The sequence below is a fragment of the Pseudochaenichthys georgianus genome, chromosome 5, assembly GCF_902827115.2.
Source record: "Pseudochaenichthys georgianus chromosome 5, fPseGeo1.2, whole genome shotgun sequence".
NCBI lineage: Eukaryota > Metazoa > Chordata > Actinopteri > Perciformes > Channichthyidae > Pseudochaenichthys > Pseudochaenichthys georgianus.
In genome coordinates this window covers 8,163,802-8,182,686 of record NC_047507.1, presented here as the reverse complement: position 1 = coordinate 8,182,686, position 18,885 = coordinate 8,163,802, and the positions used below count along the sequence as shown (strand labels likewise).

The window sequence follows — 18,885 nt, the reverse complement described above, 5'->3', positions numbered from 1 at the left end:
GTGTGTGTGTGTGTGTGTGTGTGTGTGTGTGTGTGTGTGTGTGTGTGTGTGTGTGTGTGTGTGTGTGTGTGTGTGTGTGTGTGTGTGTGTGTGTGTGTGTGTGTGTGTGTGTGTGTGTGTGTGTGTGTGTGTGTGGTTTCTATTTAACTCAGCTGGATGTATCAGGTCAACGTGTGGGTCGAAGTGTGTGTTATGGAAAGAGATCTGATTGGTTACGGAGTGTGAGGATGTGGTTGATTGGTTTATAGCTGGATGTGTTTAAGTCATTGTGATATTGCCTAACATAAAAAATAGTCCATTAATTATCTCGTTCTTCTCATCATCTCTATAGCTCCCATATTGTTTTATATGTGTGTTTAATCCATCACAGTCCTCTTTTATTGTGGCCAGTTCTGGTTAACTGCAGGAAATCAAGAACATCAGCCGTCAAGCCGCATGCTCTGATTAAGGTCACAGCAGAAACACACCTGCCCACGGCTTTGCTTCACACATAATGGTAGATCAAACTAGTGTCACCGGGAAACCCTCAACTTCTACTTTCAAAACCCGGCTGCTCCGAAACACTCGGCGCTCACTTCCTCTTTGGCGATGGCGAGCGAAAACACACACAGTCTGAGCTGAATGGCATGTCTTTTACACCCTATTGGATTAAAATGGTATAATAAAGGCAATCGTGTGTGTGTGTGTGTGTGTGTGTGTGTGTGTGTGTGTGTGTGTGTGTGTGTGTGTGTGTGTGTGTGTGTGTGTGTGTGTGTGTGTGTGTGTGTGTGTGTGTGTGTGTGTGTGTGTGTGTGTGTGTGTGTGTGTGTGTGTGTGTGTGTCATATGTCAGTGACTCAGTCCCTCTGTGTGTTATGTACTCCCGGCCCAGCCCTGGTGAGCAGCAGGAGATCACTCCATCTCTGTCACATCCAAAAATACTCCATGACTGAAGACGTGTGCTATGTCAAGATCCGCCACCTGCTGTGTGTGTGTGTGTGTGTGTGTGTGTGTGTGTGTGTGTGTGTGTGTGTGTGTGTGTGTGTGTGTGTGTGTGTGTGTGTGTGTGTGTGTGTGTGTGTGTGTGTGTGTGTGTGTGTGTGTGTGTGTGTGTGTGTGTGTGCGTGTGTGTGTGCGTGTGTGCATCTGCTTTTTCAAACACACATCCTGTCACATCGTGTCCAGGTGGCCTGAAGGTCTACAGGTTTGTCCTCGCCTGTCATGTGGTGGATCACTCAGGAGTCAATTGCAAATAATGATTTAAGTATTATAAGCTTCTTTATTGATCTGACTGGATCAACGGTATTGTCCATCTTGGATTTTGTAACAGGGGTGATGTACGCTGAATCTTACACATTGAGAAGAGAACATAGCTGACCTCCAAATGGAGTTCCATTGCAAAGCAGACAGAGACATATCAAGGCATGCTCCCAGGACAGCTGGACAGGAGAATAGGTATTCGGGGCAGCCCTAGATAATCATTTATAAATGTTAGAGACCTCACCGGATGATATGACTGCTTTCTTGAGGCGCTGGTCCTCTTCCATTCATGAAGCAGGCATGGCTCCCTCCTTACATTTTGTACTCGATGTTGATGCGTAAAGTGAGTCATATGTTTCTATGACGACGTAAGACCAAAAGCTTAACTTGTGGAAATAAATAAACTTAAATATCTTTACATTGATCATGAACTTGGATAACACTACCGATAGCATGATGATATAAACGCGATGTGGTTCCACTCAAAGATGGAAAACTACTAAACGAAACTAAATTAGAAATAGAAACCAAAGTATTGAGCTCATCAGTCCCGTCATGTTGTATTCATTATCTCTCTGTCCCAGATCCTGTACGACAGCCCCAAAGCCAGGCGAGAGGTGGAGCTCCACTGGAGGGTGTCCGGAGGGCCGTACATCGTCCGTATCCTCAGCCTGTATGAGAACATGCATCATGGGAAGAAGTGCCTGCTCATCATCATGGAGTGGTAGGGCTCACATGAACACACACGATTACACACCCTTACTTAAGTGGATCCTTTCAAACACTGGGAATGTCCTTCTGATGTCTGTTCCTAAAAACATATTGCATGAAGTTTGTGTTTCTTATGTTTTAAAGTGGACACTAAGGAGGACTCCTGCTATTTGATATCAGGCTCAAAACTGGCAACAGACCTTACAGTGACTACAATTTCCCATAATGCACAGCTCGTTGTCACTCGATGTTAATGAGGGTGATGTGGGTTTACAGGGGAAGTTCTGCTCCGATTCCACAGGTTTCCACTTAAATCCACTGTTTTAATTTGTAAGGTAAAATTGTAAATGTAAATTGTAAATCTGTAACCCTGTAAGGTGTCCTTGGGTGTTATGAAAGGTGCCCCCAAAATAAATGTATTATTATTATTATTATTTGCTTTTCCATAAATAAATACAGACGCCAAATATTTATTTCAACGAGATACTGCCATCTCCATAATTCACCACAGTTTTCATGATGTTTGAATCAAACAGGTATCATTATATACATTCAAAGCTAAAGCTGTTCATTACTATCAACATGTATATGTCTCTCAGCCAAATAAATGGCATTTTAAAGACAACTAAAGCAGCGGTTTGCAACCTTTCTGACCAAAAGAGCCATTTCGCCCCCTTTTCCAACTATGTGTTTTGTCTGGAGGCACCCAACATATTTGAGAGCTTATAAAGTTGTATTTATTGTTATATCATAGACAAAAACTACAGGTTTTTTTGCATTTATTATTTATTACATTATAAAACTGTTTACCTCTAATAAGAAACAAAGAACTTAAAGAATTAAAAAGAAATACACAGGCCTACTTTAAAATGAATCAACACAGCACTTGGGGAGCCCTCTGCACAATGAAATGAAATTAGTTTACTGATTGAATTATGACTGAAGATCGTCAGCTGTCTTCCTCTCCCGTGTTGTTCCTCGATACGTAAAGGCTGCAGCACCTTTGACAACTTCTCTCTACATGTCAAACATACCGGTAAGCAGCATCGCTTGCTGTGAAAGCAGATAACCCTAACCACGTAGAAACCCTCTGTGTTCCTCCGAGTTCGCTCATCGAGCCGGGCGTCAGGTTATTCGCCTCCAAGAAAAGGCGCTGGTGCGAGACCGTAGCAGGATGTGACGCATATGTTAGTTGACCTAATTAAAACCATTTTGTTTTTTATTTATGTGTCACAGTATCACCGCAAAATACAAGATACGAAACATTTTCAACCGTGCAACAACATTTAAATAGTCCTACAAATACTTTTATTTAATTTCCTTCTTATGTATGTCTAAACTCAAGGGAGCCAGAGCGGAGGGCTTTCTGTATCGAGCCGCGGGTTGCCGACGCCTGAACTAAAGCAATATCCTGAACGTATATGATGGGATCTATCGTGCCCGTGTGTGTTCACACAACATACAGCTTCAAGCTAGTACACGTTGTGCCACTGAGGAAATGCTAAAGGTCATTTAACCTGAGACTCAGGCGAGACAAAGTGAAGACATCTTCCTAGACCACTTTGTGTGTGTGTGTGTGTGTGTGTGTGTGTGTGTGTGTGTGTGTGTGTGTGTGTGTGTGTGTGTGTGTGTGTGTGTGTGTGTGTGTGTGTGTGTGTGTGTGTGTGTGTGTGTGTGTGTGTGTGTGTGTGTGTGTGTGTGTGTGTGTGTGTGTGTGTGTGTGTGTGTGTGTGTGTGTGTGTGTGTGTGTGTGTGTGTGTGTGTGTGGCCTAGCATTACTATACTTGTGGGGACCTAAATCTGTTTTACAGTCACGTGTGGGGACTCGCCTCCCTTATGGGGACAAATTGGAGGTCTCCATGAGGGGGATTATTCATTTTAGGGTGAAGACTTGGTAAGGGTAAGGTTTAGGGTAAGGTTTAGGGTAAGGGTTAGGGTTAGGCATGTGTTGGTTCTGGTTAAGGTTAGGATAAGTCTCCAGGAAATGCATGTAAGTCAATGTAATGTCCCCTAAAGTGATGTATACATGGTGTGTGTGTGTGTGTGTGTGTGTGTGTGTGTGTGTGTGTGTGTGTGTGTGTGTGTGTGTGTGTGTGTGTGTGTGTGTGTGTGTGTGTGTGTGTGTGTGTGTGTGTGTGTGTGTGTGTGTGTGTGTGTGTGTGTCTATTTAAGGGAATTACTGGTTCTCATCATCACATTTATTTACAGAGCCACTGTTTGTGTTGTACTGTATGTAGTGACCTTGTGTGTGGGTGTGCGTTTATGTTTGACTCTTCCTGTGTGAGCCCGGGTCAGAGGAGGATTGCAGTGTAGTGTCACACACACACACACACACACACACACACACACACACACACACACACACACACACACACACACATTTCTCTCTTAGTTATCTGTTCATCTGAACCACAAAAAGTACGCTCTTACTTCACACTCACTCACTCTCATTCAACCATGATGGAAACAAACACTTTTTCTGAGGAGGAGGAGGAGGAGGAGGAGGAGGAGGAGGAGTTTTCATTGATGGTCGTTTGATCTGAGTTTCCTTTGAATTATGTTTTAATCAACAAGTCTTCTAAAACGGATATATATATATGTGTATATTTATCCGAATTTATAAAGAATTAGATTATAGGCCTTATCAATCATCAGCTAGACTGCTAGAGTATATAGTATTTTGTCAAATGTATTATCTTCTTGATAAACCAGAAAGAGACAAATATTAGTACTATCACTGTTAAACAATGGCAGCGCTGTTTCATTTCACATACTGTAAACCCTGTAGGTTCTTTTCAGAAAGAAGACGTTGGTAACTTTCCCTTCTTCCTCCTTTTGATCCGGTTTTCCTCTGCTCTCAATATTCTTTAGAAACTCTGTCACTTCGTCGTTTGTCTTTGAAAGGAACTGAGAGCTTTAGGTGAAAGTGTCAGACTTCCACTGAAATCCAACTCAGTGGCTCACATTGTAAAGCTGTACACACGTGTTTTTATCTAACAGTAGAAACGCAAAATACAATCCTGGAAAGGAGTATGATAAAGCCCCTTTAATTCCTTTACTCCAGCTCTGATTCCTTTCTGATTCAAATGTGGGATACACTCAACATATATGGGTTTCTTATATGTATGTACCAAGTGTTTAAATAATATATTGGTAACGCTGATGTAAATGTATTCTATATGTAATTTCAGGAAACATTATGTTATAGATTGTCATATGTACATTGTGTGTGTCCAGTATGGAGGGAGGAGAGCTGTTCAACAGAATCCAGGCCAGAGGAGACCAGGCCTTCACTGAGAAAGGTGAGGACTGATTAACTGTGTGTCACAGGAAGTGAGAGAGGAAAAACCATCATGATTTCCAGAAAGAGTGATATAGGCAAGGCAAGTTATTTATATAGCACCTTTCAACACGAGGCAATTCAAAGTGCTTTACAAAAAACGAAAGACATTAAGAAAATGGCATTTAAAATTAGGGATGCACGATATTGTTTTTTTTTAAACCGATACCGATAACTTCCTGCTTCTCAAGACCGATAACCAATAATAATATACTATATATATATTAAATGTACCTGTAATTTTTGCACACCTGGTGGTAAAAAAAAGACTAGTAGTGAGCAAATGACATGAGCGTTACTACTATGAACAAAGCAAAGCCAAGAACAGTTTTGACTCTTCAAAGTGACCATATTTATTTTGCTTAAATAAAGTTCTTCCATCCATCCATCCATCCATCCATCTTCTCCCGCTTATCCGTGGTCGGGTCGCGGGGGTAGCAGTTCCAGCAGAGAGCCCCAAACTTTCTTTTCCCTGGCGACATCAACCAGCTCTGACTGGGGGATCCCAAGGCGCTCCCAGGCCAGCGAAGAGATATAATCCCTCCACCTGGTCCTAGGTCTACCCCTTGGTCTCTTCCCAGCTGGACGTGCCTGGAACACCTCCCTAGGGAGGCGCCCAGGTGGCATCCTAACTAGGTGCCCGAACCACCTCAACTGGCTTCTTTCGACGCGAAGGAGGAGCGGCTCAACTCCGAGTCCCTCCCTGATGACCGAACTTCTCACCTTATCTCTAAGGGAGACACCAGCCACCCGGCGGAGGAAACCCATCTCGGCCGCTTGTATCCGCGATCTCGTTCTTTCGGTCATGACTGACCATAGGTGAGGGTAGGAACGAAAATGGCCCGGTAGACAGAGAGCTTTGCCTTCCGGCTCAGCTCCCTTTTCGTCACAACGGTGCGGTAAAGCGACTGCAATACCGCTCCCGCTGCTCCGATTCTCCGGCCCATCTCACGCTCCATTGATCCCTCACTCGAGAACAAGACCCCGAGATACTTGAACTCCTTCACTTGGGGTAAGGACTCATTCCCTACTTGGAGTGGACAGTCCATCGGTTTCCTGCTGAGAACCATGGCCTCAGATTTGGAGGTGCTGATCCTCATCCCAGCCGCTTCACACTCGGTTGCGAACCGATCCAGTGAGTGCTGAAGGTCGCAGACCGATGAAGCCATCAGAACCACATCATCTGCAAAAAGCAGTGGTGCAATCCTTAGTCCACCAAACTGCAGACCCCCCCCCCCACGACTACGCCTCGAAATCCGATCCATGTATATTACAAACAGGATTGGTGACAAAGCGCAGCCCTGGCGGAGGCCAACCCTCACCGGAAATGGGTCCGACTTACTGCCGAGGACCCGGACACAGCTCTCGCTTTGGGAGTACAGAGATTGGATGGCCCTGAGTAGAGACCCCCTCACCCCGTACTCCCGCAGCACCTCCCACAGTAACTCCCTGGGAACCCGGTCATACGCCTTCTCCAAGTCTACAAAACACATGTAGACCGGATAAGCGTACTCCCAGGCCCCCTCCAGGATCCTTGCGAGAGTAAAAAGCTGATCCGTCGTTCCACGACCAGGACGGAATCCGCATTGTTCCTCCTCAATCTGAGGTTCGACAATCGGCCTGACCCTCCTTTCGAGTACCTTGGAGTAAACTTTCCCGGGGAGGCTGAGTAGTGTGATGCCTCTGTAATTGGCACACACCCTCTGATCCCCCTTTTTGAAAAGGGGGACCACCACCCCGGTCTGCCACTCCTTCGGTACCGTTTCCGACTTCCACGCAACGTTGATGAGACGTGTCAACCATGACAGTCCCTCAACACCCAGAGCCTTCAGCATTTCCGGGCGGATCTCATCCACCCCCGGGGCTTTGCCACTGTGGAGTTGTTTGACGACCTCAGTGACCTCCCCCCGGGAGATTGGCGTTGATCCCCCGTCATACTCCAGCTCTGCCTCTAACATAGAGGGCGGAGTTGTCGGGTTCAGGAGTTCCTCAAAGTGTTCCTTCCAACGTCCCAACACTCCATCAGTTGAGGTCAACAACGTCCCATCCTTACTGTACACAGCTTGGATGGTTCCCTGCTTCCCCCTCCTGAGGTGTCGGACAGTTTTCCAGAACAACTTTGGTGCCGCCCGAAAGTCCTTCTCCATGTCTTCTCCGAACTTCTCCCACACCCGCTGCTTTGCCTCGGCCACGGATGAGGCTGCTGCCCTTCGGGCCTGTCGGTACCTTGCAACTGCTTCGGGAGTCCCCCGGGATAACAAATCCCTGAAGGCCTCCTTCTTCAGTCGGACGGCTTCCCTGACCACCGGTGTCCACCAGGAGGTTCGAGGGTTACCGCCCCTTGAGGCACCTAAGACCTTGAGACCACAGCTCCCCACCGCGGCTTCGGCAATAGAGGCTTTGAACACCGACCACTCTGGTTCAATGTCCCCAACCTCCACAGGAATGCCCGAAAAGCTCCGCCGGAGGTGTGAGTTGAAGGCCTCCTGAACTTGGGCCTCCTCCAGACGTTCCCAGTTCACCCGAACTACACGTTTGGGCTTACCAGGTCTATCCAGAGGCTTCCCCCGCCACTCGACCCAACTCACCACCAGATGGTGATCAGTTGACAACTCCGCCCCTCTCTTTACCCGAGTGTCCAAAACATACGGCCTCAGGTCCGATGATACGATAACGAAATCGATCATGGACCTTCTGCCTAGGGTGCTCTGGTACCACGTACACTTATGAGCATCCTTATGTTCGAACATGGTGTTTGATATGGCCAATCCATGACTAGCACAGAAGTCCAGTAACAAACCACCAAATAAAGTTCTTGCCTTTTTCAAAAACCTCGTCGATAGGTAAAAGCCCCGGTGCCTTTGCAGCTGGCTTTGGATTCGCCGCTAGTTTAGCAGCGCAGGCGTCTTCGTACGCTTTTAACACACCATCGTAGCCATGGCGATGTTTCAGGTGACTCATCAGGTTGGAAGTATTATAGCTCGTTGCCTTTTCCCTCCTCGTGGAACTTCTGCATTGCATCTGTTAATACAAATAGCAAGCGAACTATCTAACTCTGAAACTTTGAAATAGTCCCATACTACCGGCGACATGTTTGTTTACTGTCCTGGCTTCACGGCCGCACGCCATTTACGTCACAGCCAGGCACGAGTTAGGGAGCGCTGGATTTGTGAAGAACTCCCCTCTTCCTAAACCACTAATACCACAGTACTGGCAAAACGGGAGGAGCCGAGTGAAAAACAAGCGCCCCTCATCCCAATCCACCCACACCGCAGTATTCTTTTCTTTTTTTTCACCCAAAAAATATATTGTATATTATCGGGGCTATTAATACTTTTATCGGGATGACGTCATAATTTCTAATATTGGACCGATAATTATCGTGCACCACTATTTAAAATCAGTCATTGAAAAGAAAAGACAATAAAATAAACATTAAAAGAAAAAATACATGGATAAAAGTTACAGTGCAGTTTAAGATATGAATAGTTCAATTAAAAGCAGCGACAAAAAGAAAAGTCTTCTTGCTGGATTTAAAAGTAGTCAGAGTTGCAGCGGACCTGCAGGTTTCTGGGAGTTTGTTCCAGATATTTGGAGCATAATAACTGAACGCTGCTTCTCCATGTTTAGTTCTGACTCTGGGGACAGAAAGCTGACCAGTCCCTGAAGACCTGAGAGATCTGATGGTTCAGGAGGTCAGAAATCTATTCTGGGCCTAAACCATTCAGTGCTTTATAAACCAGCAGCAGTATTTTGAAATCTATCCTTTGACACACAGGAAGCCAGTGTAAAGACTTCAGAACAGGAGTGATGTGATCCACTTTCTTAGTGTCAGTGAGGACTCGAGCAGCGGCGTTCTGAATCAGCTGCAGCTTCCTAATATATTTTTTAGTGAGACCTGTGAAGACACCATTGCAGTAGTCCAGTCTACTGAAGATAAAAGCATGGACACGTTTTTCCAAATCCTGCTGTGACATTAGTCTTTTAATCCTAGATATGTTCTTTAGGTGATAGTAGGCTGATTTAGTAACTGTTTTAATGTGACTGTTGAAACTCAGGTCAGAGTCCATGACTGCACCTAGATTTCTGGCTCTGTTGTTTTGAACATTGCAGACTGAAGCTCAGCGCTAACTTTAAGCTTTAACATATAAGTCTTGGAAAACATGACACAGGGAAGTACAGAATAGGAAACTGTTTTGAGAAATGTTTGTTCCCTAAATGATCTGTTTTATCCGTTGTATGATACTGTTGATGCTTCTGGTTTGAGAGTGTGTGTGTGTGTGTTGTCTTTTTTTCTCCCAGAGGCTTCTGAGATTATGAGGGACATCGGCACGGCCATTGAATATCTTCACAGCATTGAGATCGCACACAGAGACATCAAGGTGCGGAAACATCAAAGCTTGAATATCCGTTTCGGGTGTTTAAGGGCCATTGTGTCATATGTTGTTGTTTTCCTTCCTCCTATCAAGCCAGAGAACCTGCTGTACACCAATACAAATAAAAAGGGGATCCTCAAGTTAACAGACTTTGGATTTGCTAAGGAGACGACACTACACAACCCCCTACAGACCCCCTGTTACACGCCCTACTATGTGGGTAAGTAGCTTTATGCGCCTATGTTCTAAAGAAAGGCTTGAAACAGTATCATGTGGGAGTATAAACGGGTTGAATATAGTGTCTTAGCAGCTTTTATCATTTATAACTTGCTTCCTTTTCTGTGTGTTGTCATTCATGATAAGCTCCTGAGGTTTTGGGTCCGGAGAAATATGACAAGTCATGTGACATGTGGTCTGTGGGCGTCATCATGTACATCCTGTGAGTACTGGCTGTGGGTTGGGTGGAAGAGAGGGTGGATGTGATGTTTTTTATATCATGCAATATGTTAAGTTGATACTTAAATAAGTGCATGTGAATGTTTTTGAAAGGTCTATTTTGTCTCTGTAGGTTGTGTGGCTTCCCTCCATTTTACTCCAACACAGGCCAGGCCATCTCTCCAGGGATGAAGAAGAGGATCAGGATGGGGCAGTACGAGTTCCCCAACCCAGAGTGGGCCGAGGTGTCCCAGGAAGGTGAGATACTCCCCGTTAAAAAACACTAAAACCAGTCCCTCAACACTGACACTTTTGTAGTTGAAGTAGTTTTCCCACCTATTTATAACCCTTAAAATGCAGATTTTCATAAAAAATCCTTAAAAAAACCAACCGGCTATGTATAGAATAATAACATATTTAACTACATGTTTATGAAACGTGTAGTATTCCATAGCTATTAGGTCAACATGTTATGCTATCATCTCACAAAGATGTCAGTGACAACCGATGCGTCATCTTAATTCAACTCAAAATATTTCAATAGGTAACTTTTCCTAACTTTTACCAACTGGCCCTTTCCCCGTGTAAGCCGGTATTAAATCGCTGCCTGACGTGAGAACGGCTGACTCTCAGTGTGGACCTTGGTCTCATTGTGAAGCCGGTGATACAGATCCACTGAATGTGTGGATGACCCTGTAATGTAGAAAACCTCTGTTTGGATCAGTTACAGCTGGAGGAAACATTGCCTTGCTGTTAGCCTCAGTTTACATCTTACATCATCTCTTTAAACGCCATGCATCGTTACCTAAGTGCAGTCTCTTTAAACAGAACATGTTTTAACTGTGATTTATGTAAACTATGGTCTATGTTTGATGACCTGCGGGTGTAGTTCCTCTCCTTCTTGTTTTCCTTCTTAAGAATAACTTAAAGGGGCCATATTATACTTTGGGGGTTTTCCCTTTCCTGTAGTGCGTTGCTAAGGTTTGTGTGCATGTAAATGGTCTGCAAAGTCTCAAATCCCAAAGTTGCCTCCAGAGGGAGTTTGTCTCTCTCTCTTTGTCCTAAAATGGAGGACAGTCTGTCCCCCAGGGAAGCACGGAACACCAGACGTGCATAGGTGTTTTGCTTCTTATATGTTATTATCTTTACATTGCCTTTGCTTTTCTTCCAGCCAAAGATTTGATACAGAAGCTTCTGAAGACAGACCCCAACGAGCGAATGACCATCACTCAGTTCATGAACCACCCCTGGATTAATGTAAGTATATGTTTCGCAAGTACCGACAGACATTGTATACTTCCTGTACTGCTTCCTGTTTGTCTGTGCATCTGTTGCTCATATCCTCGTGTGTGTGTGTGTGTGTGTGTGGTGTGTGTGTGGTGTGTGTGTGTGTGTGTGTGTGTGTGTGGTGTGTGTGGTGTGTGTGTGTGTGTGTTGTGTGTGTGGTGTGTGTGTGTGTGTGTGTGTGTGTGTGTGTGCGCGTGTCGTGTGTGTGTGTGTGCGTGTGCGTGTGCGTGTGTGTGTGTATGTTTGCAGAAGTCCATGGTGGTGCCCTCCACCCCCCTCCACACCACCCGGGTGCTGACTGAAGACAGAGAGCTGTGGGAGGATGTGAAGGTCAGAACAACACTGCCCCCCTCTGGTCACATGTTCACATTACAACCTGTTACTGCAGGGCTGTCAAAGCTTTTTCTGCCACATATATAAATATTACTCATGTCAAATGTAAGTGTTTGTATTACAAATGTTCAAAATTAAGAGCGCAGAGGCCGAGATATCCTGACTTTAGACTCCAGTGAGGGACACACCTCTGGAAGTTCTGGATACTACGTTTCCCATAATGCAACTCAAAAGCATATTTTCATGTAAGCTTGGTAAATACCATATACAGTGTATAGTAAATACCCATCCATATGCATCTCGCTCAGTTTGTATTGCTTTCTGTTAAAAGTCTCCAAGTGTAAACACCTGAGACATCACTGTGACATCATGAGGGTCCATTTTCTCAGCCTTTACAAAACTCCCACCTCCCTGAAGTCAACGTTTATAATGTATGTTTATATATTTTAAGATTATCATTTATTATTCAGTTATTATTATTTTATTAGAATTTTCAACTTATTTAGAATTGAGTTATCACACAATTTCATGTGTAAAGCCAGCAGAGTGCCCCTTTAATGATAACTAGCTTCTACACAGCCAGGGGGAATTATTTAAACTGTTTTACACCCTTCATCTAAAAGGGACCTATCATGCAAAATGCACTTTTTCATGTCTTTTATACATAAATGTGTCCCCGGTGTGTCGGGGAACTCACGCAGCGTCAGAAAATAAAACCCTCTCTCTTTTCCTCCGTACCCAAATCTCTAAAAACGGGACTACAACAGAGCTGATCCAGATTTGCGTCCGATATGAAGTAATATTGGAAATGTAGGCTGGCTGTACACCCACGGCCCTATCAGAAACAATGCCCGACTGTTTTGGGCGTAATATGGTCTGTGTTTACATTAGCATCGCTAACACTCAGAGCTAACCTGTCCTGGAGAGCATGTGTGTGAAGAAGCAGGAAGTAAAAAGGAACTCACCTTGTGGTATAACCGGCAAGAGAGAAAGCCTTTGAGCTCCAGACTGTTTCAGAAATAATCCATGATATGGCGTTTTCATCAATTTGTAAAGCTTTATACCCCAAACTAGCACTTTTGAAACAGGAAGTGAAACAGAGGGATATGAGGCATGGCTAGAATGGGTGATCTGTTTGGTATTTCGAGCAAAACACTTCATAGACATGTTTTTTATATATTTGTATATATCTGAGACCTATGCTATTGCCTAAAAATAGCATGATAGGTGACCTTTAAACTAGGGATGCTCCGATCGGCCGATACTCACTCTCTACCGATCGATCGGTGCTCTCTAAACATGCCGATCGCGAGAGCCGATCAGATGACGTAAAATACATGACACATTTCTCTGTGTGCGGCAAAACAAGCTCGCCAAAATGGCTTCACCGGTCTGGCATTATTTTAAGGTGTCCGAAAAAGACAGTAAAATAGCGGTATGCAACGTGTGTGAAGCAGAAATCCTGCAGCTCCGCCCGCTGGACCGGTGAGCGGAACACTCAAGAGTTATAACACACTTAGCTATTTTATCTACCTCTGGAACAAGCTAAACTAGTCATTATAAATATGTATTCTTCACTGTCGGGTCACTCATTACTGGATCAGTGAGCTGCATGAGATACTGACAGGCTGTCCGGAGAGGGAGAGAGGGGAGAGAGAGAGGGGGGAGAGAGAGGGGGGAGAGAGGGAGGGGGAGAGAGAGAGGAAAAGAGAGCGCTTCCGCTCATCTCTCCCGTGTTATTATCCAAAGTGAATGTAAACTTGAATAATGTACTTAATTTGAATGTAATAATGAAGTTGATTGTTGTTTGTGGAAGCTCCAGTGAACGAGCATTAACTGAGTTTTAAACATCACTTTAAATGGAAGATTTAACGTGATGTTTAAATCTTCCATTTAGGCCCCGCCCACTCGATCGGATCGGCCGATACTGATTCCGGCGATCGGCCCCGAAATTGGCGATCGGAGCATCCCTACTTTAAACTAATAGAAATGTTTCAAACTGGAGAGGTTGTTTATTGTATCAACATCTTGATAAACCCTCGATGGCCACCAGGGAGAAGCAGAACTCACAGTATAGTCTGAACTAATAACACACACAAACACACACAAGTTTACATTTGACACACACACCTAAACACAAAGGATCTCCGCTGCCCTTTGGCATTTCTCTCCGAACTCTGTTTCTATGACTTGCTCAAAGAAATGTGTTCAAGGAACAAAAGCACTGCCTGCTCTCTTTAAGTCACGCTGACTGCGCAAGTTTGAGGAGATAAAGTATGGAAGGACACTTGTTCACTTCTACAACAGGCAATGCTACGTTGCGTAAAAAATGATTGCACTCTAAACAACCACTTCTCCAAGAGCAGAAAGCGTTATGCAGCGAGTAGAGATCAAGAGATCTGCAAATCCTGAGCAATGAAGGATGAAGAGTTTGAGGGTTTACATTTCCGGGATTGTTACCCAGCCCCAGCGATGACTTGGCCTTTCACCGACTCGTAAACATGTTCTCGGACAGGTTTCTCTTTACAATGTCCACCTTTTTTTGTTTTCATCACTGCTTACAATTGAACAGCCTTTTAAGAAGTGCTTCGACATTTTGGGAAGACTGTGAAATATGATATAAGATACGATGTAACAAGGTAATTAGTGAGATTTAACAAATAATGGCGGGCAGGTTTTATTACTTTTGAGAGGCTAGCTGTTGACTGCATTCGTAATGCTAAGCTAACTGGCTGCTGGCACCAGGTACATATTTATAAACTAAAACTGAGAGAGGTAGTGAAGTCTCAGAAAAGCAAATATTTCAAGAAATGCGGCACGACTGCTATTTGCACTAGTTGAAACATATTGTGTTATTGTGTTGCACTGTTGGAGGAGCTTGTTGATCTAAGTCATAAATACACTGTAGCTGTGTACGTGTAACGGGTCACAACCGTAAGCGACTCGCTATCGATCAGAAAACGACAGCGAAGCATCTGAGTGTGTTTTCTGGCATTTATTCTGAGAACAAACACACAATGTCCTTTACATCCGCGTTGCACATCCTCAGCAGTGCTCACTTCACTTCTCAATCGCGAGGATGCTGGCTTGGTAGTCGCGTACTTCCAAGCCACTTCCTTCATAAACGAAGCAAGTATACTTCCAAGCCACGGGGTGTTTCTCAATCGCGATGATGCTGGCTTGGTAGTCGCATACTTCCAAGTCACTTCCTTCAGAAACTAAGCAAGTATGCTTCCAAGCCACGGCTTCGGAAAAAGAAGGAGAATGGAACAGGCTAACAAGTGTTCCACTCTCTCTAACGGTTTCAACATAAACTGTACCGAAAATAAATACCTCACGATGTCTATCTAATTATGAACTTGCTTTACTTTCACGGAACACATTTTTGGTGGTAACAAATGCAACAAAGTAACATATTTACCAACACATGTCCTACGCCACTACATACTTACATTTAAATGTGTGCTGCGTCGGTTCAGCCATTCTCCGCAAGGGTTTTTGAAATTGGTCCGTTCGCAAAGCATTGTGGGGATTTTAAGGACGCGAAGTCTACCCATGTGCAGCCTCGAAATTTCCCCCAAACCAAGGACGCGGCCTCGGTGGAATTCCAAGTATGCTGGAGATTGGAACAGTCCTACGGCGGCACTCGATGACGCAGCATCCTTGAAATATTGGCTTGGAAGCCAGAATCCTCGAGATTGAGAAACGGCCGGGGAAGTAGGAAGGAAGTAGAAAACGATGTGCAACAGGAAAGTGTTCCCACTAGAAACGTTACTCAAAAATATTAAAAGGAAACAATCTCAAAAAAAGATAAAATTCACAACCTATTGTAAATCGTAATTTATAAACTAATAATTATTTATACACATTTTTACATACATTTTTTACATACACATGACAATGAAAGCCTTGAAACTTGAAACCAAACACAATGTCAATCACAAAAAAAAGGTTAAGAATAGGACTCAGACGGCTACCTTCAATATAAAATGATGTTGTGTATAGTTTATAGTTATAGAGAATATAATCTCAATGAGACTTTTTACCTGGTTAAATAAAGGATATATATAATTAATTCTGTTTATTAATATAAAACATTTATTGCGAAATTAAAGTACTTTACATAAGCATGAAAGCACAAGAGAAACAAAAACAAAACAACTGTAAAGAAGGCAATTCTTAAAAAACAATTAAGATAGTTAAAAAATAAAAGCGGTGCCGAAGTATAATACCAAATGTTGTTAAAAGCATCGGTTAATAGAAAGGTTTAAAAGGAACTCAGGGTTGCGGCACACCTCAGATGTTCTGGAAGTTTATTAGAGATCCACGGAGCAGAGAGCTAATAGCTACGTGTTTGGATCTGATCCAGGGAACGATGAGTCTGTCTCGATGATCTCAGAGCTCTGGGTGGGTCCTAACCGAGTATGTATTGTTGTCAGTTTCAGAATAACTTGTCCCACAGCAGGGAAATGTACTGCGCTACAGCAGCAGATCAAATGCATATTAAAAAAAAGTTATATACAATGATTAAGAGTACAAACAAATAAGTACACCATGGTAGAAAATAAAGTAGCATTATTTGAAAAAGAAAGTGAACATATAAAAAAAGTGTTGAAAGATTTTTTTTGTTTTTGTAAATTGTACATAATGTGTATATTTATTGCACATTATGTACTGCATATCAATGATATTACAGTCAATGTTGGTGTAGGCCTCTACCGGGGGCCATGGTGGTTATACAGTGTGCCTGCTGCAGGAACTGAACTGTTGTAGTTTTCACTGAACTGTTGTAGTTGTCACTGAACTCTCACCCCTCTGCTCTGCCCCTCACAGGAAGAGATGACCAGCGCTTTAGCCACCATGCGTGTGGACTACGACCAGGTGAAGATCAAAGACCTGGACACCTCCAGCAACCCGCTGCTCAACAAGAGACGCAAGAAGGCTGCCGCTGGAGCCAAAGGCGGGTCCACGGTGTGCCAGAGTCAGTGAGACTCTGAGGACTGTCCGGGCGGAACAGGAAGTGAAGACGAGAAGCAGCTCAGAGGAAGAGGAGAGGTGGATTTTTGCAGGAGAAAATCATTTGAAGTCAGGGACTCTTGAGAGACTGGATGATGAGAAACGGTTCTCTAAAATAAGGAGAAACATAGGAACAAGTCAGAGCTGGACATTAATAAGACATATCAGGTTGTGATAAGACGTGTTTCTACTGTCAGTGGAAGAAAGTGTGGTTCTTTCTGTTTCATTTTTATGTACGTGGTTTTTAGACTGTTAGTGTGCAGACATGAGTATTTGTGGTGACCGTGTTTTGTGTCTTTGAATGCTTTGTTGCCTATTTGAGGTCTCCTTTGTAATCATGCACTAGTGTACAAACCAAACACAGACAGACAAAGCGAGTGTGGACAGACTGAAACCAGAACTCACTTTACGTGCACTGTGGCCAGTTTCTCTTCTGCTGACGGAAAAAAGCAACGTCTCCATTCATTTGAACTTAAGAGAGTATTTTTGGATGCAAGCTGTTCATTTTACTCATCACATTACATGACCTTTATTATGACGCTTTTATCCAAAGCCAGTTACAATTAATCATAAGGATACAAATTCAGAACAGCAAGAATCCTGCGAGTACATTAACTTCAAATAGGCTAAACCATTTTAAATTCTACAAACACTTTATGACATTTGTCAAGGTGCAGTTGACCTATGTCAGTTTTCAGTAGTCTTTAAACCAATTTGGAGCCAGGATACTAACAACTAAACTTGCTTTACCCTGGTCCGACTCAGCGTCACTGCTGTGGATCACCAGTGTGTCCCCACTAATGGAGCAATAAGTAAACAATCGGTCTGCTTCCTGTCTGCATGCGGCCACAGAGCCTAATGCAAGCAGCAGTGGGGTAATGGATTGTAACATGTACGAGTTGTGTCATTTTCTCTTGAGAAAGGTCTTATGTGGGATGTGTAAATGCGTCCATGTATTACAGTTTCACTTCACATTGAACCCCCCCCCCCCCCCCGTAGAGATATGATTTGTCCACACTGTTGTAAATAAAACTTTATAAAGTAAAGCTTTGTGTTATTTTTCCCAGGACCTTGGAGCTTTGTTTTTGTATTCGTCCTTTCAGGCTTTGTGAGGCCGCTAATAATAGCAGCAGTGAAGTAGTTGTTTGGGACGCGGCCACCTGACTGGAAAAGGTCAACATTATTATGTTTAGATGATATGGCGAGTACCTTTACCCCACTTTGATCACACGCTTACCCCTGCAGTATTTAGGTGATGGGTGAGGGCAAGCTTATCATAAACACAACCAGGCTTTCCTGGCTGTAAATATGGGAGCCAGGATTGCATGACATCCAACTAGAGCCAGTCCTCTCAGCTGTGTTGTGCTCCATGCACTTGAAGTATAACAGTTGTTGAATAAGATAATTATAATTATACAGGCAGGGTGGGATTTTCACGGCGGCCATGGCCCACAAATAATTGTACGTCCTCCGGCCACCATGGCCTTTGGGCCCCTCGCACTGTTAACAGTTGCTTTAAAAGCGTCAGAACAGGTTTCTGAACTGCATTATGCTGCGTTCACAACGGACGCGATGCGAATATTCTCATCGCTCTAACCGCTGGAGTTTCACCGCGGCTGTCAGCTGTGTTTACTCCTGTCATTCAAACAGGACGCGCTGGAGAGGGGGCGGGGCTTATATCCATGTAAATACTGTGCTAACTACGACCACTATAACCTATGTTACCGTGATTTAATTGTAATACACGTTTCAAAATGATGCCGAAGTAACTAAATACTGATAACGGTTAGTAAAAACCATATTTAATGCTTTGACAAGTGTGCAGACAAGACGGCATGCAAAACCTTTTAAAATGCACGTTTTGTGAATGGAGATTGGATCGATCAGGCTAAACTAACGTTGTAGCTGCTCCGTCCAAACTCACAACAACGTCCTAAAGACAGAATTAAAGCAGCGACTGTATTCGTCATGACACAGACAGTCTGTGGTTTGTAGTTGTTTACCTTTTGTCTAGTTTCTGAACAGATATGAGGAGCTGTGAGGAGTTGATTAAAGAGACACACACACACACACACACACTTTTGTATTTCAAAGTATTGCTTGTTCATACAGTTGGATGTTGGAGCTTCACTGTGCACTGCTGAATGAT

The 18,885-nt window shown here is 43.8% G+C and overlaps 1 protein-coding gene across 1 annotated transcript in view; it reads left to right on the top strand.

The window, feature by feature from the left end:
* mapkapk3 (MAPK activated protein kinase 3) overlaps nucleotides 1-17,745 on the top strand; it is a 30,467-nt gene extending 12,722 nt beyond the window's left edge. Inside the window, exons 2-10 of the mRNA XM_034083055.2 lie at nucleotides 1,823-1,962; nucleotides 5,187-5,251; nucleotides 9,592-9,671; nucleotides 9,759-9,885; nucleotides 10,029-10,104; nucleotides 10,234-10,358; nucleotides 11,272-11,357; nucleotides 11,637-11,717; nucleotides 16,554-17,745. Of these exons, the coding sequence (XP_033938946.1) occupies nucleotides 1,823-1,962; nucleotides 5,187-5,251; nucleotides 9,592-9,671; nucleotides 9,759-9,885; nucleotides 10,029-10,104; nucleotides 10,234-10,358; nucleotides 11,272-11,357; nucleotides 11,637-11,717; nucleotides 16,554-16,709 (936 nt within the window). The 3' untranslated portion in view covers nucleotides 16,710-17,745. The remainder of the gene's footprint in view (nucleotides 1-1,822; nucleotides 1,963-5,186; nucleotides 5,252-9,591; nucleotides 9,672-9,758; nucleotides 9,886-10,028; nucleotides 10,105-10,233; nucleotides 10,359-11,271; nucleotides 11,358-11,636; nucleotides 11,718-16,553) is intronic.
* The last annotated feature ends 1,140 nt before the right edge of the window (nucleotides 17,746-18,885 follow it).